Source organism: Lolium rigidum, chromosome 3 (assembly GCF_022539505.1).
Source record: "Lolium rigidum isolate FL_2022 chromosome 3, APGP_CSIRO_Lrig_0.1, whole genome shotgun sequence".
Taxonomy (NCBI): domain Eukaryota; kingdom Viridiplantae; phylum Streptophyta; class Magnoliopsida; order Poales; family Poaceae; genus Lolium; species Lolium rigidum.
In genome coordinates this window covers 2,131,950-2,159,548 of record NC_061510.1, presented here as the reverse complement: position 1 = coordinate 2,159,548, position 27,599 = coordinate 2,131,950, and the positions used below count along the sequence as shown (strand labels likewise).

Genomic DNA, 27,599 nt, shown 5'->3' with positions numbered 1-27,599 from the left:
AATGCCTTATCAATCCTATCAATTGCCCAACCGTAATTTGTTCACCCAACACTTGTTATTGGAGAGTTGCCACTAGTGTAGATAGCCGGGAACCCCGGTCCATCTTTCATCATCATATACTCGTTCTACATGTCAACTATTTTCTCGGTACCATTGCTCTCATATTACTACTACTGTCTGCTCGTGTTATCGTTACTATTGCTCTCATATCACTGCTACTTTCACATCACCCCCGTTGCTAGTGCTTTTCCAGTGCGAGCTGAATTGACAACTCAGTTGTTAAGGCTTATAAGTATTCTTTACCTCCCCTTGTGTCGAATCAATAAATTTGGGTTTTACTTCCCTCGAAGACTGTTGCGATCCCCTATACTTGTGGGTCATCATACCTCACTAGGGATAAAGAGAATACCATGCTACCGGGGATGTGGGGAGACCTTGCCACTTCTCCATGACTAGATCTAGCATGTTCTTATTTTAACTTCATGTCATAGAACTTAATGCTATACTCTGATTTATCTTAATTACTAGGGTGTTATGATTTAGAACTTAATGCTATACTCCTTACCATCATTAAAATTATTAGTGTACTTAATTCTATCCATATCCATCTTTTCAAGTATTTGTTTAAAATCAGGAAAGAAACCAAGCCTCTTATGCTTTATAAAAACTTTTCTAGCTTCTTTAGCTATATCTTCAAATTCTCTAACAAGGACTTTTAAAACAAAATCTCTCTTTTCTCCCATCTCCATATCCGAAAGTGTAAGAAACATATGTTGTATTATGGGATTGAGATTAACGAATCTAGTTTCCAACATGTGTACTAAACAGGCAGAAGCACTTTTATAAGTAGGAGCAGTTTTTAATAATGGTATATCTTCAAAATCTTCATCCATACTAACATGGGTGAAAAATTCTTCTATATTATCTCTTCCAATGATAGACCCTTGTCCTACCGGTATTTTTTCCAAAGTAAACTTAGGATGAAGCATGATGAAATAAACAAAAGTAAATAAAATAAACTAAGCAAGTAGAATAAAGTAAAAACAAGTAACTAATTTTTTTTGTGTTTTTAGTATAGAACTAGTAAATAAAACAGAAAGTAAAGTAACCATTTTTTTGTGTGTTTTTAGTATGAAGCAAACAAGACAGTAAATAGAATAAAGTAAAGCAAGACAAAAACAAAGTAAAGAGATTGGATGTGGAGACTCCCCTTGCAGCGTGTCTTGATCTCCCCGGCAACGGCGCCAGAAAAAGTTGCTTGATGCGCGTAGATGTACACGTCCGTTGGGAACCCCAAGAGGAAGGTATGATGCGCACAGCGACAAGTTTTCCCTCAGAAAGAAACCAAGGTTATCGAACCAGTAGGAGCCAAGAAGCACGTGAAGGTTGTTGGTGGAGGAGTGTAGTGCGGCGCAACACCAGTGAAACCGGCGCCAGCGTGGAACCTGCACAACACAATCAAGATACTTTGCCCCAACGTAACGGTGAGGTTGTCAATCTCACCGGCTTGCTGAAAACAAAGGATTAAGCGTATCGAGTGGAAGATGGTGTTTGTTTGCAAAGAACAGTAAAGAACAATAATTGCAGTAGAATGTATTCAGATGTAAAAGAATGGACCGGGTTCCACAGTTCACTACTGGTGTCTCTCCAATAAGATAACTAACATGCTGGTGAACAGATTACAGATGGGCAATTGACAAATAAAGATTCAATACATATCAATGATGATTACTATGTGATTTAATCAGGGCATTACGACAAAGTACATAGACCGCTATCCAGCATGCATCTATGCCTAAATAATCCACCTTCCAGTATTAAGTTGTAAACAACAGATAATTGCATTAAGTATGGTGCGTAATGTAATCAACACAAATATCCTTAGACAAAGCATTGATGTTTTATCCCTAGTAGCAACAACACATCCACAACCTTAGAACCTTCTGTCACGATCCCAGATTCAACGGAGGCATGAACCCACTATCGAGCATAAATACTCCCTCTTGGAGTTACAAGTATCAACTTTGCCAGAGCCTCTACTAGCAACGGAGAGCATGCAAGAACATAAACAGCACATATATGATAGATTCATAATCAACTTAACATAGTATTCTAGATTCATCGGATCCCACCAAACACAACATGTAGCATTACAAATAGATGATCTTGATCATGTTAGGCAGCTCACAAGATCTAAACAATGATAGCACAAGCGGAGAAGACAACCATCTAGCTACTGCTATGGACTCATAGTCCAAGGATGAACTACTCACGCATCAATCCGGAGGCGGGCATGATGATGTAGAGCCCCTCCGGTGATGATTCCCCTCTCCGGCAGGGTGCCGGAGGCGATCTCCTGAATCCCCCGAGATGGGATTGGCGGCGGCGTCTCTGGAAGGTTTTCCGTATCGTGGCTCTCGGTACAGGGGTATTCGCGACGAAGGCTTTAAGTAGGCGGAAGGGCAAGTCAGGGGCGCCACGAGGGGCCCACACCATAGGGCGGCGCGGGCCCCCCTCTGGCCGCGCGGCCCTATGGTGGCGGCGCCTCGTCGCCCCACTTCGTTATCCCTTCGGTCTTCCGGAAGCTTCGTGGAAAAATAGGACCCTGGGCGTTGATTTCGTCCAATTCCGAGAATATTTCCTTACTAGGATTTCTGAAACCAAAAACAGCAGAAACAACGAATCGGCGCTTCGGCATCTTGTTAATAGGTTAGTGCCGGAAAATGTATAATAATGATGTAAAATATGTATAAAAAATTCAAGTATTGTCATAAAAGTAGCATGGAACATAAGAAATTATGGATACATTTGAGACGTATCACTAATCAATTCCATAACAAAATTAATGATCCTTATTATGTGCCTAAATTACCTAAGTTGGAAGACTCTTTTGCTTATATGGTTGAATATACTTCTACTAGTTGCAAAAATTATGAAAGAGGAGGTGTTGAGAACCCTCTTTATGTTAATATTAATTATATGCTGCAAGTACATAATGATAATATGTATTGGATAATTGCTATTTATTTCTATTCACTTATATACAAAATGCCAATGCATAGAAAGAAAGTTAGACTTTTTTATTGTTTTTGTGTTTTGTTTCTCTCTCTACCAGGTTTCAACTTCTCTATTATTTTGATTGGCTTGAGAGTACCATGAGATCCTGGTATTGTGCATGGAACACTTCCCAAGGAATGTGACACACCAAAGTTCAAGCTCCCTCATGAGCTTCGTCCATCATAAATATCAAGTAAGTAAGCCTAGCTACATGGCTATAAAGAAAGCGCTTTACGGGAGGCAACCTGGTTGTTTTTATTTTTGATTTTATTTGTGTCCTCTTGCTGTAACAAGAGACTTAGTTTTTAGTTTTAGTTCTGAAATTTTTAATAAAGTACCAAGTTTTACCCGTTCTGGTTTGAAAAGTTGCTATTTGCATTCAGAGATTTTATTCCAGCATGAATCCGTGCGTGATATGATTTTTAATTCCTGTTATGCAACTCCGAATGATCTGAAATTGGAACTATAGTTGCAACTTTCATCCTCTGTATGCGTGAATTTTTTCGTGATTTTAGGACATATATGAGTGGAGTAAAAAAAATCGTTTTGCTGCTGCTGTTTTTCCGGACAGATTCTGTCCCATTTTGTTTTATGCATTCTTTGAACTTTTAAGTTGAATCTTTTTGATCCAATTGAGTTTATAAGAAGGAATACAACATTATAAACTTTATTGACATTTTTCTTGCTTTTTTTTAAGGATTTCATACATCAAGCAATTCAATTGTTTTGTGCCTACTAATGTCACCCCACAGAAAAGAAATGGGAGAAACGGTGTTTTGAAGTTTTTTCACAGGAATTAGATCGAGGAGATGCACCAAGAGCTATCCAAGGATGGTGAAGACCATAAGCTTGGGGATGTGAAGACAACCCCACTGGACCAACACACTCTCGGTTTGCACACGTCTAATTTCTGTTTTTCGATCAATTAATGCACTTTATCGCATAAACTTGGAGCGTCTTTTTGTTCTTTTTATTTCGGTTTGGTTTTATTTCTGTTGAGACAACCACTTTTCATTTATGTTACGGGACAGCTACTGGAAGCTTGGGTTGAATTAAGTTGAATGCTATAAAAAAGATTGAGAAGAGGATGCTTAAGTTGATTCAAAAAATACATATAGTTGCATGATTCATGTGCTTTTTAATGAATATCAATTTGCAAGTGTTTTATCAAGAGCTATTTCTTATTCATTGATGCTGAATGTTACTTTACTTTGTTTAACATGGATTGATTAGTTCTATGGACACTTATGCATGCATTTAGACGGTCAACTTTCTCCCTCTTGCTAGCCCAAAAATTCCAACAAGTAAAAACTTGTTTTCCAACACCTTCAACCGAAGTTTTTCCAGTGAGTCCACCATATCTACCTATTAGCTTTATGCTATTCCAAGTATGTTTATCATGTTATATTGTATTATCTCTGCTTCTGAATCAAGATGCTTATGTTATTGCTTGTTATGAGAATAGTTGGTTAAAGAGCTCTCACGAACTTGATGCACACTTTACTTTTATTTGCACTTAATAAACTTGAACCATTGTGACTAAGATTATGAAGTTGTGTGTCTGACAAGAATGTTGGTTGGGAGTTAGCTCATATGTGTTGTCACATGGCAAGCTTTCAACATTGCTCTTAATTATATTTAGTTGATATCATGTACTTTTGTCTATGGATGCCTAACATTGCGTGAAATAATTGTGGAAACTTGGTAAGTTTGAGGAGTGAGTATAAATGGATAGAGAGAAGCCTGGGCGGCTAACCCAAGCCATGCGAGATGCATGGTGGAAATTTACTTGCGCGCAATAGTGGACCCTCAGTGATGCACTTTACAATAAAAAGCTATACCCTTGGTAAATAAAAAAGAGTGTTGAGATTGTTCACTGTGTTTTTTTTGTCTTATCATTTTGGCATGGGCTTGTTCCATGTCTGGGACAAGAGGTACCCTAGTTGACGCTCTTGATGACGCTATTATTACTTGCAATGAATTTAACTTGAACTTGCTTTGTGGCCCGAGTTGAGTAGCCAGTTGGAGAGGTATTTGTTTTATGGGGCATGAGGCATTCAACCTGTACTTTTTGTCAAGCACATTACTCATATTTGATTTCACTTTCAACTTAACCATTCAAGATTCTATGATAGGGGTAATGAGAGCTCCACAGCAATGAATACCACATTGCAAACATTAACTTAAGTTGAAGCATTTGGAAGCTAGATGAGACTTATTCGTGTTTTACCTCTACTTATTTATCTATCTTTCCAAAGTGTCCATCTTTTATATTCACATTTCTATAAGAATACTCTATGACCATTATAGGATGTCTTTTACTTTTTTATTATGCATTCATTTGGGACATATTACTTTCTTCTATGTCACACTTTGTGAATTATCATTGAACATCCTTACATTGAATATTTGATATCACTTCATAAAATATCTTGTATATTGCTACTCCTTTGATATTGAATCATTTGACTTTATGTAGCAATAGTAATCATCTTTAATATCCATTTATTGTAGGGATTTCTATTTTCGTGCCCTCAGGTCCTTAGTTGTACTCAGTTTTCCCCAGCTCCTTAGTTTTTCCTCAGTTTTCCCCAAGCCCTTGTTTGAAACCCGCGAAGCGGCTCGGACGGCAGGATTCCCGTTTAGTTGACCGTTCCGTCACGTGTGGGGCCGCGTCTTGTGGGGCCGCGTCGTGTGGGCCCGCGTCGCGTGGGGCTGGTAGAAAGGGACCGCGTGGGACAGGACGAGAAGCGTTTGGTTGCACGTGAGCAGGAGCTGGGTTCTGTCTCTCTCGGCCCCAAATTGGCATTATTAAGTGCACCTTTTTTCCCTCTTTCTCTTTGTCCTTTTCACCAAATTAGTATAAAATCTAGAGAAGCTTGCATTTCTGACTTTCTTCAATTATTTGTGCCTTTTGGCCCCGTTGTTTGCCCAATATGGCAGCAAATCTAGTACTCCCTCTGGTCCATATGTATGTAGTTAAATCTAGAAGCAAATCTCCAGGATAATGTACGATAAATTCACAATCATAGTAAATCAAGAAAACTAAGTACGGCCAACAAAATATAGTAGACTAGGGATAGATAATCCCTAGATAATATGGATAGATAATAGGCCGCATACACAAGCAGCCAACATAGTAACAAGGTTCTTCACAAGCACCATCATACTAACATAACAACAAGGGATCCCTAGCTAACAACAAAGGGATCCCAACAACAAACTAGGAGGCAAGCAGCAGCAAGCAAGACACGTCCGAGACTCCGCCTACCCCATCCGGCTCTGCCTCCACTTGTTGCTCTTGCTCCCCTTGGGAGCCTTGGGCTTGAGCGGAGGCATGCGCCCGGCGGAGATCTCCACCCACCGCAAGCCGCGGAGGTGCATGCCGAGCGCCCGTGCTTGGCGCGGAAGGAGTGGACGTTCACCGTCGTGCCGACTTTGGGGAAGGTGTTGCCGATGTTCTCGCATGCGTGACGAGGCAGCTTGAAGTCCGTGGCGCCGAGTCTCCCGGTGCGAAGGGGCACCCGTACACCTCCTTGGCGAAGTAGGAGATGTACCGGCCGACCTGCAGCCTCCGCAGACCTCGGCGAGTCTTGACGTCCTCCTCCTCTTCGTCGCTGCCGACGTCACCGCTGTACATCCGATCCATATCAAACAGTAAACTAGTGAATGAGTTGCAACGATGACTAACGTACATGATAACAAAGTTAAGAAAAACAGTAGTCAGCCTCGGTTAGAGTGGACATGATTATATATCTACAGGGAAGGTGTTAGCGAACTAAAGCTCATGCACAACAGATTTGTACACAGCAATGGTTCGCTGAACCCTCCCTGTAAAAATTTGTGCCCAACCATTCATCATAGGCAAAGAAACAGATTCTAGATCTGAACTAGATCTAAACTTGAACACATTCGAGATTATTTGCAAAATTAAACGGTTGATATCTTTTGATTAGTGCATAAAATAACTGATTGAGATCCCATGATTACTTGCATAAATTAACCGATTGAGATCCAATATTACTTGCATAAATTAACCGAACAACCGAACCCCAAATCTTAAACGAAATCAAGAAGTGATCAAAACAAAATGGAATAAAATCGGCGCAAATATTAGCCCAATACTCATCCATCTACAGCATCCATCTACACCAGCAAAAATAGGGTTCAAAAAGGAATGGGGAACAAAAAGGAAGCAAACCGTAGTTACCTCGTTCCATGGGTCCTCCAGGGAGGTGTCGTAGGGGTTCGGGGGCGGGACGTACGGCGCGGGGTCGTAGGGGTCCCATCCCGCCGGGATCTGACTGCCACCGGTGGCAGCAGCCTCCGATGCACCGGCGACGGCGACGGCGGCGTCGTCGTCCGTAGAGGGGACGGCGCCGAAGATGGAGGCGTCGCGCTTTGAGCCAACCTCGACGATGGGATTGGCATTCTCCTTGTCCATCTCTCCGGCGGAGGAAGAGGAAGAGGGAGAGGGAGAGGGTTTTTTGCTTTGGAGAAGATGATGGGACGTGAGAGAGTTGGCGATGCGTGAGCGAGTGAGAGTGACAGAGAGAGTGCGAGGAGGCGTCTATAAAGGCGAGGGGTGGTTAATGCGACCCGCGTCCCACGCGTGCACGTGTGCATGTCCGCACGTCTTGGACTTCGCAACGCGACACGCGTCCACGATTGCACGTCTCGACTTCTCCACCGCGACCCGCGTCTACGCGTCAACAATTGCACGTGTCCTCGAGTCTAACCCCGGAAATTTAGATATACTCAGGTATACCCTCGAGTCTTATACTAGCATTTTTTGTGTGCTCAATTTTCCCTCGAGTGCTAATATCGGCTAGTGCAATATACTCAGCTTTACCCTCAAGTGGCTGGTCAACAGAGAGTCAACAAATGGGATTAACTAGTTAAATGAGTCATTTAATGTGCAAAAAATCCTAAAAAGAGTGGCACTTACTCATGGAGTCTTTACCACAAATTGCCACTTCTCAAATCATAGATAAATCATAGATAAATCAAGTTTTACCACAAATTGCCACTTCTCAAATCACCTAGTAGCTATGAAGGTGCATGGTTTTCCACAATAAGCCCTTCCCAAAACAGCTTCCCCCAAATCATACTATGTCTAAATGAGGCCACAATTCTCACACTGATGTATATTGGTATTGCAAATAGTTTGAGGTAGGCCAAGATGGGTTTCATTGTACAAAACAAGCATTTTCCATTTTTTAAATCTCATATTTGAATCCCTTAGTCTATTTACTACTCAGGTGCCCTTGGTTTCTTGATAGTACTCAGCTTTGCCCTCTCTCTTCACAAATTCTCGCAGACGTGCATCATCGCCCCGATTGGTCTAGCCCATGTCACGCGGATCGTGCCCGCCGACCGTTGATCGTATGATATAGGGAACGGGCAGGATAACCCCTCTCTCGTCTCTCTCGTTGGCGTTATTTTTCACGCAAAAAATGATAAACCATCACCGATTTGTTGTTACCATTACTTTTCACGCAAAAAAAATGATAAACCATCACCGATTTGTTGTTGCCATTACTTTTCACGCAAAAAAATGATAAACCATCAACAATTTGTTGTAGCCATTACTTTTCACGCAAAAAAATGATAAACCATCAACAATTTGTTGTAGCCATTACTTTTGACGCAAAAAAAATGATACAGTAAACCATCACCGATTTGTTGTTGCCATTACTTTTCACGCAAAAAATGATAAACCATCACCGATTTGTTGTTGCCATTACTTTTCACGCAAAAAATGATAAACCATCAACAATTTGTTGTAGCCATTACTTTTCACGCAAAAAATGATAAACCATCAACAATTTGTTGTTGCCATTACTTTTCACGCAAAAAATATGATAAACCATGCATCACCGATTTGTTGTTGCCATTACTTTTCACGCAAAAAAATGATAAACCATCAACAATTTGTTGTAGCCATTACTTTTTACGCAAAAAATGATAAACCATCTATCTTTGTATAGAATGATAAACCTATCACGTATGATTTTTGAGGTCATTTAGAGAAGGCAGAAAAACCTAATTTGTTACAAAAGCTGGTTTCAGTGAGACCTAACCAAGTTTGGCATACATGATGGCATACCTATAACAACAAGGAATATCTAAAAGGGAAAGTTTCAGAAAATTTGAAATTTAGGGTGAAAATGATGCCATACATGATGCTTGTTTTTCGAGGTTTTGACCTGAAAATCAATTGGGTATTATAAAGGGAAATAAAATGTTCGAAAAATGTAAAAACGAAACAATCTATCTATCTATGTATAGAAGATCAGCTGTATGAAATTTGAGGTTATTTAGAGAAGGTAGAAAAAATCACCTTGTTAGAAAAGCTGGTTTCAGCGAGACGAAACGGCATGCGCTTAAGCAAAGTGATTTTTTCGAACATCTCCAAATGACCCCAAATTTTCCATACATGATGCCATACGTGTAACAACAAGGAACCCTATCTAAAAAGTGTCAAAAAAGTTTGCCCAACCGTATAGCTCTATCAAAAAGAACCTCACCATGGCGCTAGTATAATTTTGGGATAGTTACAAACTTTCGTTACCTAACCTTCAACATGAAACTTGTTTCAAATTCATTTTGGCCTACAAGAAACAAATCCCAACTTGATTCGAGCACCACAGCCTCCAAACGATGCCGATGCCGATATCGGCATGGTCGAACGGCTATGCTCGCCGCCACCTGCTAGGTCAACGTCGGGATGCACCCTCAATCCCGTCCCCTCATTCGATCACCGACACACCGGAGATACCGCCGAGGCCAATGCCGAACGTACATGCCGATGCCAATGCCGAACATGCATGCACGCCGCCGTGGGCACGGCCACGCCGACCCGCTATGCCTGGACGCCACGGACCGCCGCGAGGTCTTTCCCTTCGCCACCACACTCTCCTAGCACCCACCTATACACGCCAGAAAGGAGAGACACTAGTTTTCTCTACATTGCTCGCGTTCGTGTCCGACACGGTCAGCCAAAGTTTTGAGGTGGTCGTCGATGTCGTCGACCATTTCTTCTCTTCTTTGCATGGTTAAACGCGTCTAGTTCATATCTATCTAATGCGTCCGGTCTCGCCTCATGCAGTTCTTTGTGGACGTCGATCTCATCTCGGCACCCCGCATGCCACCTCCTCCGTGCCATCGCTGTAGAGCTCCGTTTAAAAATCTAATCCTACCCGTGTATTGCCCCTTGTATCAGCGTCATGGCCCCACTTGTCATTTGATATACCGAAGCCCCACTCGTTCGCGTTTTGGTCGGGGATACAGCCGATGCTTACGGTCAAACAAAGATGCATGGTCCGACGTGTCTTTGCAGGCTCTACATGGCCCCACTAGTCGAAGATAACGGTCAACCATCGGGCAACCGGCCGTTACATCACGTGTGATGGTTTCAGACAAACGTTTGGGTAAAACTGAGGAAAAACTAAGGAGCTGGGGAAAACTGAGCACAACTAAGGACCCGAGGGCACGAAAATAGAAATCCCTTTATTGTATAAGATGCAAAGTCCATTTTTGTTTTATCAACTTCATACTCGAGGAAGATTATAGGTTAAGCTTGGGGATGTTGATGCATGTAAAATGCATACATGAACTTTGCATTATATTACTTATATTTCAATCATATTTGCATCATATAAGGACTATATAATGGTTTAATATTGATTTTGGGGATATTTTACAGTTTTCCTATTTTCCTGGAATTAACCCTGCACTGTTAGAAACCCCTTTTTCTTATATTTTGATGTTTTAGGGACTCAAATGACGTCCAAATCACCTGAGATTTTACGAGGATCAGTTTTTGGAAGGAAGAAGGAGTACGAGCCAAGAAAGCGCAAGAACGGAAGTTCGAGGAGCAAAAGGGGTAGGCCCACGCGGCCATATTCCTTGGCCGCGTAGGGTGCCCCATCCTAGCCCTCAGCCTCCGATGCCTCCATTCCTCCATCTTGACCTACAAACGTCTATAAAAATACTCCTCTGATGCTTTTTGGAAGGGAGCGCCGCCAAAACACATAAACACAAAAATAGAGACCTGGAGCTGCAGATTGGATGGGGAAAACTCTGGCGGGGCGCTGCCGGCGTGGTCTCCACCTCCTCCAACGACTCCACCATCGTCACCATGATGAAGAGAGAGTAGTCCACCCCTGGACTATGGGTTTGTGGAAGTAACTTATGTATCTCTCCTCTCTTTGAGATTCACTAATTAGCACCGTATGAGCTGCTGAACATGATTACGGTCATCTATGTAATACCTTTGTGGTGGATCTTTTTATGAGTTAATATATGTTTTAGATTGCAATAGTTTAGTTTCAGTTATGTAAGTAGATGCATATTATGTACCCCATTCTTGTTTACTTGTTCTGATGAAACTTGTGTATGAGGGCGTGTGAGGGGAAACGTATGCATTAGATGGAGTAACGGGGAGTGGCTAGTGCGGTGAAAGTGACAGAAATTCTGCGATCCACTCGGGTGTTTATCTTAATTTGTTACCTCACTAGGGATAAAGAGAATACCATGCTACCGGGGATGTGGGGAGACCTTGCCACTTCTCCATGACTAGATCTAGCATGTTCTTATTTTAACTTCATGTCATAGAACTTAATGCTATACTCTGATTTATCTTAATTACTAGGGTGTTATGATTTAGTTCGCATCTTGGTGGAGTATAAGAGAGATTAATACACAAAAGATCTCTATGTTAGTACATGATGCCCATATAACTAGTAGCTTGTCATGAAACCTTTATGTTGCAATCATATATGTCAATCTAGTGGTTAATTTGATTCAATGACCAGAGTTCCATTGTCTACCACTTTATAAAAGAGAGAGTGCATTTGTGAGACTATGAACCCCAGTCTATTTTTAATCATAAGAAACACCTTTCCAACACTATATACACATTTTTTTATTTTCAGCCATTTGAAAATCCGAAAATACAAAAAACACTTTTATTTCTTGCATTCACAATATAAAAGCCAAAAATATCATCCATTATTGTTTCCACCATCCTTGCATATATATTTACCATCATTTGCATATCAAGTTGTTTTCTGGAGCTGTGCAAGTAGAGAGATCTATCACACTAGTTCCACACACCACACTGTTTTGTAGCACCGTTGCATTACCATCCATATCACTGCATATTAATTTTATTTTGCATTTATTATCTTTTCACATTTTTGCTGACACCTTGTGCTTGACAACCACTTGGTGAGGTTGAGGGTACAAAACATTTTGCTTTATTTTGCTGATCTCATCAGAGAAGGATATGAAGATAAACCCTTAACACACAGTTACCCGATAGTTCGATATACCCTCGAGTCACCCTCGTGGGGAAAACACATCTTCCACATCTACAAACTCTGCACTTGGAGTTCAACTTAAGCGTATACACTCTACGCCCACCACACTCTTCCGATATGTCAAACCTTCTAGGTATCCCTAGGTCGTGCTTAAACATTGTTGATCTTTTCGGAAAATATAAGGAAGATCCAGACCTGCCATTTCATCAGTGGAATTTGACCCCCCTTGCTATCAATTGTGGTTCTTCTTACTCTTGTGTGCTTGGGTATATGATAGATGTTGTCGTGGATATTTTTCTTTGCAGAATAAGCTTCATGGCAAGCTAGCTTGGGAGCCCAAAATTGAGTTGCGGGGACCTCTCCAACAAATTTGTTATGTTTTCGTTGTCACCTCCAAGGGTACCACTTAGTGCAGCAAGTGACATTGGTATACCATATCAGGTACTTAGCATTAACGTCCCTGGTGCAAAGTCTGAGAAGGAATAGAGAAAGCCCATTAAGAAATCTATACGAAGCCAAAGCCCAGATACTATGTAAAATAGGAAAGCTAGGCCCATATCGGGTAAACCGACATACATCATGTAAATGACTTCGAGGTGAACTTTAAGACCTAGCCCACTATATAAGGGCTAGGAGGAACCACCGAGGAGGGAAAGATTCAACTAGACGCAACACCTTGTAACCCTAATTTTCATATAAGACAATCTCGGCGATTCGCCCTTGATCATATACTTCTCGTCGGCTGCCTAGTTTAGCTGACCAGTTTGTTGATTCGCTAGTGTTCTCCTTCCTAGAAACCCAATTGCATCATCATGGGAATTGACAAGGTTAACCCTTTGTCATTAGTGCCATTTGTGCAAAGTTTGGACTCTGGAAGCACGAATTCGATGACCTCTTCTTCAAGCAACAACTCGACTAGATCGGGTGACCAGGTGCGCTTCGGATCGATAAATTTTTGTCCGCACCCACCCACCATTCTCCCGGATTTTGGCGACTTTAGCCAGGGGAGGGACCCGACGATTGGGAGCTTCGGCTTCAACATCGAAACTCTAGGAAATTTTCGCCGATCAAAACCAATGTATTCGAGTTCAACGGCGGAAGCATCGGCATCACCAAAATCATCATCAACATCATCCATCGGATCCATGGGCGTCAAACGCTCGGACATGATGGCAAGGAGCAATGTCGGTTCTGCCGCAAGTCTGGGAGATCTCATCTAGTTACTCGATGGGGTATCCTTTGGGTCACCATCGACAACCAGCAGCAACGCATCTGATCGGGTGCCCAAACACTCAAAGATGGAAAACATCGACAACGAGTGCGACGACGACGACGACGAGGACAACGCCGACTTTGGAATCAAGAAAGTCAATTCATACCCAGATTTCTGTACTAACAAACCTTACTTAGCACGTCATCGGGTGTGCATGGTCGATATAACTCGACAAACTGGGGAAGATGAGCAAGTCGACGTCGAGGAATGCTCAGATGATGAAGAGGAATCATACAATGAAAATGGAAATGTCAAAATAAACATGGATCGCTTCGAGCGTCATCAGCGGAAGTTAGTGCGAGACGTTGCGGGCACGGCTAACGCTGCTAACGCTGGAACTACTGCCGCCCCGCGTACCCCTAGCGCCGGCCTTGGTGGCATCAATGGAGATATCAATATATGCACACCAGTTGATGGAGCACGAGCACGACATAGGCAGTTATTGGAGTTATCTCGGGAAACGTGGGATAAGGAGAAAGATGTTTTTGAGCATCAGGAGGAGAAGGAAATTGCAACCGAAGAGCTTTATCTCGGTTGAATAGAATAACAGAAGATGAATGACGAGAGATGACTAGGGATCTCGACATATCATTCATGACTTACGATTCAGGAGGAAACATGCACCCTAAAACACCGCAAGCAACGATTGTAGCAGCTCAAACGTATCTGATACCAACCCAACCCGAGCATGGTCCGCGAGCACATGTGAAAAAAACCTTGATCGCATGTCTGAACGATGTCGGGCAACATCCGGAGGGTACCCCATGCCGTCACAAAAGTCCTTGGCAGGAAGTAGTACCACCAGGTCGCAATAACACCGCACGGCAAGAAGTGGCACCACCAAACAACCCCTCTCGCCAAGAGGTAGCACCATCCGTCCGTCACAATAGTTCTCGACGATGTTCAAGATCTCCGCGCCAACCTCGAGCAATTGCCAGAAACCAAGGTGACGCCAGGAACGATATCACGCAGATCATGGTCAATAGAGCTCGCGCAGAACGGAGCAGTCGATATATAGATGATGAAAACGACTATGTCGATGATTATGACGACGAAGAGGACGAGGATGAGTTTAGCGAAGCTATTTTTTTCTCGCCAGGTTCATAAAACATCTGTTCCAAAGGATTCAAGCTCCCTACGGACAAAATAAAGTACGAAAGAGTTCACAGGAGCCCGAAAGATGGCTAGATGATTATTTGCAAACTATAAGGGTAGATGGAGGTAACAAGGCAACCGTTATGCAAAGTTTGTAGCTTTTTTTAGTGGACCCACAAGGTCCTGGCTTCGGAAGTTACCAGAGGGAGCAATCGAACACTGGGCTGACTTGCGTGAACAGTTCATCCGAAATTTTCAGTCAACTTTCAAGCGCCCAACATCAATCGAAGAATTACGGAAGTGTACTCAGAAATCAGGAGAGTCAACGGGCTTGTACCTTTCAGAGGTGGAGCATGATCAAAAACTCGGCCAAAAACATCTCCAATGAACGGGAAATCGACGCATTTAATAATGGGTTGCGCCGCACGAACTTTGTTAAGGAACTGGGAAAAGCAAGGCCGAAGACGGTAGGAGAGTTAATGGCTCTGGCAAATAAATGGACCAATAGCGAGGATGCAGCAAGTAACAAACGAGCAAGATCACCCGAAGTGGAACGACCTAGGTGTGGAAACGATCGCAAGGGGCGACCTCGAAACTATGACGACTATAATCGACATGTACAAATGGCGGCCGGCTTCACAAGCAAGGATGATAGGAAGGATGATTACCGTAACAACAGGTATCGAGTCAACAATCGAGACGAACCAAGCTCTATCAGCACAAGCCTAGGCCTTGTTTGCAGCCGTAGTATGAGTTAATAGAGGAGCAGATGCTTAACGGACCATGCACGGTTACTTCGATTCTGAGGGTCGACAAGATCTGCGAAGGTTCTCGGTCGGGAAAAGCTTGAGGAGATCGTATCCGGGGGCTAGCTTCTCGGTCGAGAAGACATGGTCGTGTAGTCGAACAATGGCCTTGCGGCAATTGTTGATTACATTGCGATCATAGATGGTGTTCCCCTCCAGCAAGCTAAGAGCGTCGAGCGTCGGGTCAACCTTCTCTTCTTCAAGCAACGACGTTGGATGTTCAGTTTGCCCTGAACAAAAGATGATCATAAATAAAATATAAGGAAGGAGTCAAAAATAAAATAAAGAAAGAGCAAGGATGTTTACTGAGAAGAGAAGTGTTAACAGCCTCGAGTCTCTGGCGGATGTCCTTCTTACGAGTTTCCACGCAGATCTCTCGTCCTCCAGACGTTGCCCGGCAGATCCCAACGACGACCTAGCCTCCTCGAGTGCTTTTTCAGCAGCCTTGAGCTTGGCAGCCAGATCGTTGGACCGAGGTTGCTCAAATTCATAGTCTAACCGAAGTTGCTTGTTTTCAATCTCCAACCCGAAGATTCAAAAAAGGCAAGAGGTGCAAAGGGTAGAAGCAATCGAAAAAACTTACGTGGTCAAGAGGAGGGGTTGATGGAGTAGAAGATATCTGGATGCCCTTAAGGGCACTCGATATTTTGGCCTTTTTCTTGGCCAGGACTCGGGGGCTCCCTTCGAGGTCGTTGATTTTTGGTGACTTGCGGTGGTAGCCAGCGGGTCGTTGACCTTAGCAGCGATGAAGTCATCTAAACCTGCGCCCTCGTCGGTGGAACGGAGCTCTGGTTGAAGTCCCTCGCCCCTACACCAAGCATCGAGTTCAATGCAATACATAGATTAATAACAAAATCAACAGCGGGTGAAAAGGTAAAAAATCTACACTTACGTGCTTAGTATTTGAGCCATGGTGAAAGGATCTTCATCATATGGAGAGGAAGGAAGCACCACGCTTAAGGGTGTCACAGGCTTGGGGCTTGATTCACGCGACGATTCATAGTCGTCAATGATTTCCATCCTCTTCCTATTCTTCTCAACCTTTTTCTCCTCGCGTGATGTCGCAGAGGGAGGGGAAACCTTGGTCTTAGATGACTTAGACCCCACGTTCTCCTCATCATCATCGTCGGCCTCTAGGTGGCAACATTATCGGTTGCTTCATTTTCAGCGACAATGGCATCCTCAGGCACATCGCCACCTCAGGAAGCGGTGGGAGAGAGGGAAGGAAGCGGTGACCCTGAAGAATACAAGAAAATCAAGTGAAGAGTAAGCTAAGGAGAGTAGTAATGAGCAACAAAGGAAAAAAGGTCGACAAAAAGTATCGGAGGCATCGGGTGATCTTTGTCGAAGTACTCAGTCTGGCAGGCGATGGGTACTTCATTGGTTGCTGTAAGTAGAGTCTCTGGGGCTACTGACATGGGTATACCATATCGGGTACTCAACATTGACGTCCCTATTGCAAAGTCCGAGAAGGAATAGGGGAAAGCCCATGAAGAAATCTATACGAAGCCGAAGCCCAGATACTATGTAAAATAGGAAAACTATGCCCATATCGAGTAAACCGACATACATCATGTAAACAACCTCGAGGTGGACTCTGAGACGTAGCCCACTATAGGGCTAGGAGGAGCCACCGAGGAGGGACAGATTCAACCGGACGCAACACCCCGTAACCCTAATTTGCATATAATACAATCTCGGAGATTCGTCCTTTATGATAATTTTTGTCGGCTGCCTAGCTTAGCTGACCGGTTTGTTGATTCACCAGCGTTCTCCTTTCTTGAAATTCAAGTCCATCATCATAGGCATTGACAATGTTAACCCTTTGTCAGCAAGGCTCTTAGCATTGCATGAAGGCTAACCACACTGCTTCAAAGGATACTAGCACTCCAAGTGTGTGAACTTAGGGATACATCCTCGACTCCATTGTGTTGTTATTTCTCAACCGCTTTACTTTATTGTTACTAGCTTATTAGTTATTACCTTCATTATCTTGTGTAGCTAGTTGTATCTTTTCATATAGGTTACTCACATCTGATTGCATAATCTACATAATATATATACATGTTGATATATAATTTGCTAAGAAAATAATTAAATATTATAGTGGCCTATTCATCACAACCCCTCTAGTCAACCTTTTTGATCCTTTCAAGGGGCACCGTTGATGGCTCTGCATGCCCTCTTATGGCCGGCATCACATGGGACATGACTTTCGGGAAGATGTGAATAACCCGATGCGTTGAAACATTTGGCTCTTGTTACATACACAGATATAAGTTGTTGTATCTAAGCTCGTGGTTGGACTTTGGGCTAGATCAGCCGGTCCACCGGCCTCATGGTATGCACCGACCTACTTGACCCTTCAGCTGGTGATCTCTCCTCGCCTAAATTGGATGGCAAGTTCTTCTGCATCTTTTGTTTCAAGAATTTGGAGTACTCAAAGCAAGTCATAGCTCTAGGTACATTAGTATTTGAAAATATTATACGATTCACGTTCTATTGTGTTTATCTTTCGCATTAGAGTAATGATTAAAAAGGAAGGTTGGAGTCATTCATATTTCATAGTCAAATGTAATAGAAAACATGAAAGGTGAACAACTGCATAGCATTTGCTAAGAATGTTTTTCTTGAATCAAGAACCAAAGTTTATTGGCTCGAAGACGATTAGATCCCGTCCTAGTGTCAACAATAGACGATGCCAACCATGTACAATTCCAAAAAGCTCGAACTTGCAGTGACAACCTAGATTTTGCGAAACAAAAAAAAGCAATAAAAACCCACGAATCATCAATTGCTTCATGAACAGATTAAGGTGCATCTCACGCAGCCGTGTTTCGTTGAGTTGTCAGGTTGATTAGTATGGTCGGGCAACAGTAGTTTAGGAGGAGTGATTGGGTCAAGCAGGGCTCGAGTTTGTTCAGCAGGCCCGCGGGAGAAGGCAATCAGCAGCTGTCGAGACTTGTAACTGGCCTACTACCCATTACTCGATGAGCACTACCAACAACCGGGTATCTATGGATCGTCCAGGGCGTTCTAAACGTGTGGGACTTCCATTAAGCTCCGCTTGACCGCAACCGTACGCCGGTCGACCCACGAGCCACGACTGCCGTGGTCCTCGCACGCCGATCAGCTGGCTCAGTTTGGCCGGGGTCCGGCCGGCCCCATCGTCGCGCGGCCGATCGGACCGAATGGGCATCGCCAAGGTGGACAAATGTACAACCAGATAACCCACGCTCTTGAGCTCGTGACCACACTGCTCGCTCCACTGGTTAATCACACTAGCTAATCTCTAAGGCTATAGCTAGGTAGGTAGGTAGCCATTGCCCAGCCCGGCGCCGGCGCCGCCGCCGTAGAAACCGTTGGGTTTGTTGCTAGCTAGCTGCAGGCGCCTGTTAATAGCACTGTCAATTGAGTAGTTTAATTAGGGCATGTACAATGGCATCTAGTCAGCCGTCTGTAGCATGAGCCACGTAGGAAGTTTACTGACGTGGGGGAGAGAGAGAACGGAAACTGAACAGTCCGTCTGTTAAACTACAGACAGCCTAATCCCGCCTAAATCGCTCCTTACAGACTGCATGGTTGCCATTGTACAGAAAGCATAGCATATCGTGGGCCGAGAATCACGCACGAACCAACTTTTCCTTCCCTGCGTTTTACCAGCGGTTTGTGTAATATAGAAAGCTAAATAGACACCTCAATGTACATGGTGTCTTTATAGGTGTCTATAGGTGACGTGGTTACCTGTTAGAGACACCAGGCGTCTGTACTAATGTACATGCAGAACCGCCAGCTCGCTAAGCTTGTTTTTTGGTAGAAGCACCGGTTAACTAGTTAACTACTCCCTCCATCACGGCAAGAATTATGTAACGGAGGTATTGTGCACGGTCGTTTATAGTATGTACCTAGTTAGTTACCTAGATTTTTCAAAGCGTCCGTTAACTCTTGCCGAAGCAGAGGTAGAAGCACAATTTTTGACAAATCTAACCCCTATGCGGAAGTGTTTTTTTGGCTGATCCCTTGGCAAAACTATTTTAAAATTTGATCGCTGAATTCTGCGTCATTAAGAATGGAGCTGAAGTTGTGCAGGTCGGCGCCAAGGAAATACAATGCCAAAACAGGTTGGCCCCATGACACATGACGCAAAAGTGAGATCGACGCCAAGATCAATGGCGCAGAAGTACCAAGAGTCCTTTTGTGTTGTTTTTCCTTGGCACCGACTTGAATAACTTTGGTTCCATAGTTTCCAATGGCGCCAAACTTAGGGAGTCAAATTTCGAAATAGCTTTGCCAATGGGTCAAACAAGAAATTAGTTTTGCCAAGGGTCATATTTTTCAAAAAAAATACTAGCAGCAACACCTGACCCGAAAGCCTGGCTTGTGGAAGGGCTACTTCCGAGAACATAACACCGCACTCGTACAGGATAGGTGCCGCCAAGAGAAGCGCAAGATGCACCGCTGTCCGCTATTGAATGTGTCGAGCAATCGGTAGTACTTGCCTACGTTCCGTCGAAGAAAGAAAGATAGGTATTTAGGTTGCGAGATTGTCGAACGGAAAAAGAAGAAGACTGGAATGAGAAAAGCAGCCAATTCGTTAACACAATGACTCTTTTCTTTGTTTCTAGAAGTATTTCTTTCGATAGTGCTAGAAGTATTATATGATGGACAGATGGTTGTATTTTCTTTTGTACATATGCTTTATTCATGAGAGGTATAGATGAGCTACATATATTCTCACAAATAAAATAATATTTATCCTCACAAAGAGCAGTTCTCGCACAAACTAAACTAGTGACATCACAAAAAGTGCACCCTGAAATGCTGCTGCCATGCTAGCTGGTCGATGGATGAATAAGAAACTGAAGTTGACAATCATGGCAGTAGCACGCGTAAGGAAACGGAGCTACGCCGTACCCAGCGCCATATATTAAAGTTACAGAAACCCTAAACAGCAGGCAGCATATATGTCATTATCCGTTTGTTAAGATATGACGACGACAAAGCTACAGAAGCCGGCCGGGCCCCTGCATCCCCATAGCCATGGACCATACATACTGTATAGTCCTTATACAAACAGCTGTCAACAAACGCGCGGCTAACTAATGATATCAACTAAGTTTCCGTCTACCGCGCGCCAATCCAATACGATTAGATGACTAGCATCGTTGATCTTGCTACTAATTTAGGTGCTTAAAGAGCTAACTAGCCTTTGAAGCAGCAGTATAACCCCAATAATGGAGAAGACGACCAACAGCAGTCGGCAGAAGAAGCTGGCTAGCTAGCCCATTCCCGACGCCAACCGCAAGGTTGGTAGAGAGGCAACCGAAACTCTCAAACACAACCAAAAGTATTTCCTTTCTTGAAACCAACTCCTAACCCTAATTATTCACGTACCAGATTAGAGGGAGACCAAGGCCAGGATAAATTGATTTATTAATTAATCGGGTTATTTTAGATGGATGCATGGATTCTATGCGTGATTGCAACTTCAACTGTATTCAAACAAAGAGATTGCTTCGGCACTCCTCTTCCTGGAAAAGATTGTTGTGATGTAATTCTTGTACGTAGGGAGCGAGTGCGGTGCATTGGACAGATTAACCATGTTGAAAAAAATATTGTGTTTGGTAGACACAAATTTACTATTCGTTGCATGGTATATTCTTGTTCCTATCAACTTGTTCAAATCTCCAAAATTTCATTCAGTCATGCATGTCAAATTTTACAGAAAAACTATGTCAATTTTGGAGAACATGTGTGGCTGGCTGCACCAAAATGCTCAGTTACCACATATGAGACCCCTCTAACGAATACAAGCCTAAGTTGTTCATCGAGTCAGCTGGTATGTTATCCTGACACGCGGACCTGTCTTATAAGTTTGGGAGAAAATGATAAAAAATAGATAAAAGTTACTACTATCACAAAAGGTCACGCCTAATATGTAAATTGTGGCACTATTTTCTGATGGGCTAAAATTTGTAACAAATTCACAAGTATGGTAATTTAATTTGATCAATCTTAGTGTATGAATGTCAAAAGTGAAAAATTTATAAACCCATGCTTTAGAAATTATCTATTCTATTAGTAGGTAGTACTAGAGTGGTAATGGCATATCTTCCTTATATAGGCTAAAGTCTTTTGGCGAAGAATATATGCTAAACATCAAAAGTAGTATAAAGTAAGGTGTCTACATACACCATGTTGAAGTATGTTTTAAGGAAGACTGTTGAAAACAAATCAACACATGATCCATGCGAACCAATATAGATGCAATTAAGTTCCTATGTGTGGTAGTTCTTCCCCCTTGGAACACAAGGGAGGGCCGGTGACCACAATGGTGCAATTTGGTAGACGCCTTTCTTTTAGCTCGGCCGGATTCCAAACCCTCACCCTCCTTCCCCACCATCTCTCTCTTACCAGCCGGCCTTATCATGACCTTTTCCCCTAATACTCTCTCTCTCTCTCTCTCTCTCTCTCTCTCTCTCTCTCTCTCTCTCTCTCTCTCTCTCTCTCTCTCACATACCTTAAACCCCCAAACTCTCTCTTTCTCTCTCATCGTGCTATATATGATATACATTCGTGTCCATGCTTGTTTAGCTAGTACTTGGGTGTGGTGATCTTCACTTTCTTTTGCGGTTACCCCCACCTTAGGAAGCCTCGAAAAGACCCCTCACCATCTCCTTTGTGTCCTTGCTAACCAACTCCTCATTAAATCCCCCTCTCCTCTCTTCTCCTTCCCCTCGCAGCTGCGCACCACACCCCAAGCTCTTCCAGTTGCAAGCTAGCTAGCTTAATTAGCGCTCTTGTTAGCTCGCTATACCCATACGTACCCGACGCCACAGTCACGCGCACACGCAAGCTACCACACGCACACACACCAACCGAGCCGGCTAACAAAAAGCTCCAGCCTCGCAGCTAGCTAAGAAAGAGGAGACATCGAGACCAATCGACGCCGAGACATGCAAGGCGTTAGTGATCACGGGGGAGGCATGGACATGGTGAGCTTCGGCGGTGGCGACTGCTCATCGTCGTCCGCGGCGGCGGCGGTGGCCGTGGCCGCGGCGTCGGCGGCGGACGCGGAGGAGCGGCAGCTGCTCAAGGGGGAGATGGCGGTGCACCCGCTGTGCGAGCAGCTGGTGGCGGCGCACGTCGGGTGCCTCCGCGTGGCGACCCCCATCGACCACCTCCCGATCATCGACGCGCAGCTGGCGCAGTCCAGCGGCCTCCTCCACTCCTACGCCGCCCACCACCGCCCCTTCCTCTCCCCACACGACAAGCAGGAGCTCGATTCCTTCCTCGTACGTTCTTCTTCTTACCACTTAATCAAACCCCACAAGATCTTCATTTCTAACAACATGATCGATCGATGGGTCGATGATGGTGTGTGCATGCACGTCCTTGACACGTATTTGTGTTTGCAGGCGCAGTACCTGATGCTGCTGTGCTCCTTCAGGGAGCAGCTGCAGCAGCACGTCCGGGTGCACGCCGTGGAGGCCGTCATGGCGTGCCGGGAGATCGAGCAGTCCTTGCAGGACCTAACTGGTACACATGTCTATCTTTAATTATTTTACTTTTACACCTTCTTCTACTTTGATGTCAAGAAAATTTTGTTACAGTCTCATGTTTTGGTGCAACTTTATGTTATATGTTAGTATTCTTGCTGCTTAGTGTACTTGTTTGAATGGTACAAGTGTGAAAAAGGTTTGTTGGCATGTCTTCTTCCGTGGCCTCACCTGCAAAATCTCACGGTGTGTACGTAACTACGTATACCTTTCCTTCTAAGACTTCCCCTTCTTCGTCTGTGTCGGTTGAGCGTGTACCAAACAGCAACTTTACTTGCCTTATTCCTTTTGAGGATATTATGCTCAAAATAATGGTGGGACATTAGGGAGAACACATTCGGGACGTAGATATTATAACCAAAGGCTGGATTGCTCCAAAGGACGATTGAGGCCCGCATGGAAGAAGCCCAGCAGCTTACAAGATGATGGCAGAACCCTAACAACTTGGTATTCCTATGGGGAGTGAGGCTTGGTTGTTTCAAAGTCGACTAAGTTACATACATGAATATGAGACAGTCAATGTTAGTAGGACAAAAGGTATTGACACTCATGATCATCGACTTCGGAATAAGAGTATCCCACTCAACAGAGAAGTAGGCACACCCTATGCGAAAGCCGAAGCTCTTTTGTTTTCCTTTCCTCTCGGTTTCGGAGTCATGGGTTGGAGTTTCAGTGTTTTAACATGCTCGGTGAAGTTAATGGTTCAGATGAGGTAAGCAATAAGAAGGAAACCAAGGGCTAGTATAAAAAGAGATTTAATAAATATAGGGAGTGAATAATTCACCGTAGAGTGAGAATTAAATTAATTCTCAGTTAAGTGGCATCATGAAATCTCAGTTGCGGGTCATGTCGCAACTCATGACTAGTATAAATCACGAAGTAAATTCAACGGTCTAGGATATTTGTCTAAGTTGTAACTCATGTATACAAGTACTATACTCTCATCTACAACCACATGTCCAATTAGGAAAATCTCAGTTGCAACCCATATTTCAACAATTCAACTCGTGTCTAGTATAAATCACAACTGGCAGTTTAGGAGTCGACTCAGAATTAAATTAATTCTCACTCTGCTGGAAATTAGCCACCCCGATAAAAATAATACTCAACTAAATAACCTACCAAAACAATATAGTAGAAAATATCAATTTCTCCATTGAATATTTAGTACAAGAGAGATCCTCACACATAGTTTAGAAGATTCTAAGGTCCTCCAGTTTTTTCAAAGAGATATTTATTGTGGGTTCATGGGCATATACTCCATGTTAGCTTTTGTAGAAGATGCATGTATTTTCTTTTTTACAACCTTACGTCTTCACTTAATAAGACAGATATGGATACCCAAAATTAAAGCTATGGGTACTTTTAAAAACTTGGGTTGTTTGGTATCCTATCAATCTTAGCAAATAAACCTCCATGCCTTGTATGCGTAGGGACAATAGTGAAACAATCGTGTTGTTCAAAAGGGTGTTAATACAGAACTGGTAACTCTTGTCTAACCAGCTGACTATGGGTTCTTACTATAATATCACATGATCCTCAAGAAAAAAGGTGTAGTCCCCCTTATTATGGGGAATGTGGCGTCGTTTCTATTCATTGCACTAGCTCTTTTGACAAGTGTGATATCTCATATTCAAAGCTAACTGACTAGGAAAAAGATATGTGCTGAAATAGTTGTATATAGCTTAGCATTCATGCAAACTTTGATAACTAATGGCTGTACAAAATTTCGCTAGCTTTCTTTCTATCCAAGTCACCGCAGGTATTACTTACTAATTAAACATATGACATGCTAAAGGTCTGCATGCCCGGCTTACAAAACTTAATAGCTATTCGGCATGTTTTTTTTTGGTGATCAGTTTCTACATCTGTTGATCTGTTCTTTGTTTTTTGGAAAATGATCTCTCGCGCTTCACGTAAAACATGAAGTTGCATGGGAAGCATGTGCATCCACATGCACACGCATGCATTAATTGATTTCTACTACACTTAACCCTACTACTTTATAGCTTCGTAGCGCTCTTTTTTGCCCCTCTTCCTAGCGCTGTTGAAGTTGAAGTGTTGAACTGCTGCACACAGCGACCATCTGCAAAATTCCAAACGCATCCAGTGTCAAATCAGCATGCAAGCCTTTAATTTGGCACTTAGCTTTCAGGTTTCATGTAGTCCGCCATGCGCATAGCTGGTACGGTTGTCTAGCTTGATTCGGTTCATCTGTCGCGATAACGCTTAATTCGATGCATGCATATTGATCGCCTTATTTAATACCCTCCCTTAATTAGCTATAGCGCTCGTCTACGTCTAGGTCTTGTTGATTGATCTGAATTGCACTGTTAATTAACCTTGTCATATGTATGTATGGATCAGGTGCGACGCTGGAGGAAGGGACGGGAGCGACGATGTCGGAGGATGAAGACGAGGGGCCGCCGATCATGGAGGTGGCGGCGATGGAGATGAGCTCGAATGGGCACGACATGATGGGCTTTGGCCCCCTAGTACCCACGGACACAGAGCGCTCCCTCATGGAGAGAGTCAGGCAGGAACTCAAGATTGAACTCAAACAGGTACAGACATGTGTGCGTGCAAGAATAAATGGACATGCTAAAGTCTTCCATTCTAAAGTGCTCCTATATATGGATATACAAAAAAAATTAGGGAGATTTTTCAAATGAAAGAAACATCATCAGATTTTTCATGAAAGATCTTCAATAATCATATTAGAAATTCGTACAAATATTAAAAGCATATTCATATGAGTATAACAGTCAAAGTTACATGTCAGAAGAGGGCCTATATCTGAAACTCCGTCTTAATTTGCATGCATGGCAAGCTGAACCCACCATGTCAAAATTAAATTTGGTCCAGGGATTCAAGTCAAGGATTGGTGATGTGAGGGAAGAGATACTGAGGAAGAGAAGGGCCGGGAAGTTGCCTGGGGACACCACCAGCATCCTGAAGCAATGGTGGCAGGAACACGCCAAGTGGCCCTACCCCACGGTGAGTGCATTGTACCTATCATGCATGCATGCAAAGAATGCAACCAGCCATCTGCTGCTAGCTAGCTAGTTGTTGCCATCCTTAGCTGTTCTCCAACTTCTTGATTAAGCTTGCACCAAAAGTTGTTCCATCAGACAGCTTGCATGGTGTGCATGACTCACTGTTCACACAATTCCTTGTCTGATAGTATGTCTGTGGTTTTAAATTATCATGTTTCAATTGCAAGATGTTCACTTTTTTGTTTTTAAAGTTGTATATTTGTCCATGAAGAATTCAATAATAGTTGAGTGGCATGGATTTGCTGGTACAGGAAGATGATAAAGCCAAGCTTGTTGAAGAGACTGGCCTGCAGCTGAAACAAATCAACAACTGGTTCATCAATCAAAGGAAGCGCAATTGGCACAACAACTCTCAGACATCAACCCTTAAATCAAAGCGTAAAAGGTAGCCAACATCATCTAATGATTAATTCGATTGCTTCGACTGCTTTCTCGATGAACTTAACTTACATATGAATATATGTGCATCAATCAAAGTACAACTTATGCCATACTTTTAGGCCACTTCTGCTATAATAATTTTCTAATACCATTTGTCTCTAATATATGCAGGTAGGTCAGAGCTGCAAAAGTGCAAAGTATATACATGCATATATACCTGACGTCTAATCACACAAACGATCTCGGTGACACACAAATAAGAAGATCGATTCAATTGTATATCTAGTTATTAGTCAGCAGAGGTGACATCTTAACGCCATACATACTAGTCTGACCATTGGCATATGCGTTGTAATTTTTGAGCTGATATACTCATAAGAAAATTCTTGTGCTTGTTAGTCTTCTTGTCGTTGGTGAACGTACATATAATTCCGAAGATTCATTTCATGTGCATACGTATTGATCATTCCACAAAACCTTCTAAATCTCAAATGAAGAGAGGTCACTTCTGCATAGAAATATTTACGTGTCAACGAGAAATGTGCACCCCAGCATTTTATCAAGCTTCTCCATTTACATATTGTCTACAAATTATTTTGGAACAAACATTGAACAATGTAAGTACTAAACGGAATCTCTAGCTGTGTGGGCCTTGTATCAGTTAGGTGTACCAAACTGGAAATGGACTACTGAAAATTGATTGGACAATTAGGCCTAACTAACATCACAAGACAATTTCCCGGACTTTTCCAACATATAGCGAACCTTCTCTTAGGTCTGAAACACACACACCACACATACAAATGCGTAGGTGCCTCTGCTGCCTGCCTGATTAGTTTTGTATGGTCAGCACCTAGACTTCATTGAACAAATTGGGTGCAGATAAAACCTATGTATTCAAATTGTAAAAACATGTAAATAGCACTAATGTTTAGCTAGTACACATTAATTGCATCCTAGGAGCTACATCACCTCAGTGACCTATTGGCTATAATGCCAAGAAAACTTGTGCAACAGCAAAAACTAAATCCCAGGGTAGCATACTG

At 43.0% G+C, this 27,599-nt stretch overlaps 1 protein-coding gene across 1 annotated transcript; it reads left to right on the top strand.

The window, feature by feature from the left end:
• Positions 1 to 22,320: 22,320 nt before the first annotated feature.
• On the top strand, positions 22,321 to 26,561 carry LOC124694172 (homeobox protein knotted-1-like 3). Its single transcript, XM_047227188.1, has 5 exons — positions 22,321 to 22,852; positions 22,976 to 23,096; positions 25,484 to 25,680; positions 25,982 to 26,113; positions 26,424 to 26,561. Exons 1-5 carry the CDS (start codon positions 22,514 to 22,516, stop codon positions 26,559 to 26,561), a joined length of 927 nt encoding a protein of 308 aa, XP_047083144.1. The 5' UTR covers positions 22,321 to 22,513.
• Positions 26,562 to 27,599: the final 1,038 nt, after the last annotated feature.

Coding starts and splice junctions, on each gene's coding strand:
- LOC124694172 (XM_047227188.1), top strand. CDS start 22,514: ATGCAAGGCGTTAGTGATCACGGGGGAGGCATGGACATGGTGAGCTTC. Junction 22,853..22,975: donor AGGAGCTCGATTCCTTCCTC/GTACGTTCTTCT, acceptor TTGTGTTTGCAG/GCGCAGTACCTGATGCTGCT. Junction 26,114..26,423: donor CCAAGTGGCCCTACCCCACG/GTGAGTGCATTG, acceptor TTGCTGGTACAG/GAAGATGATAAAGCCAAGCT.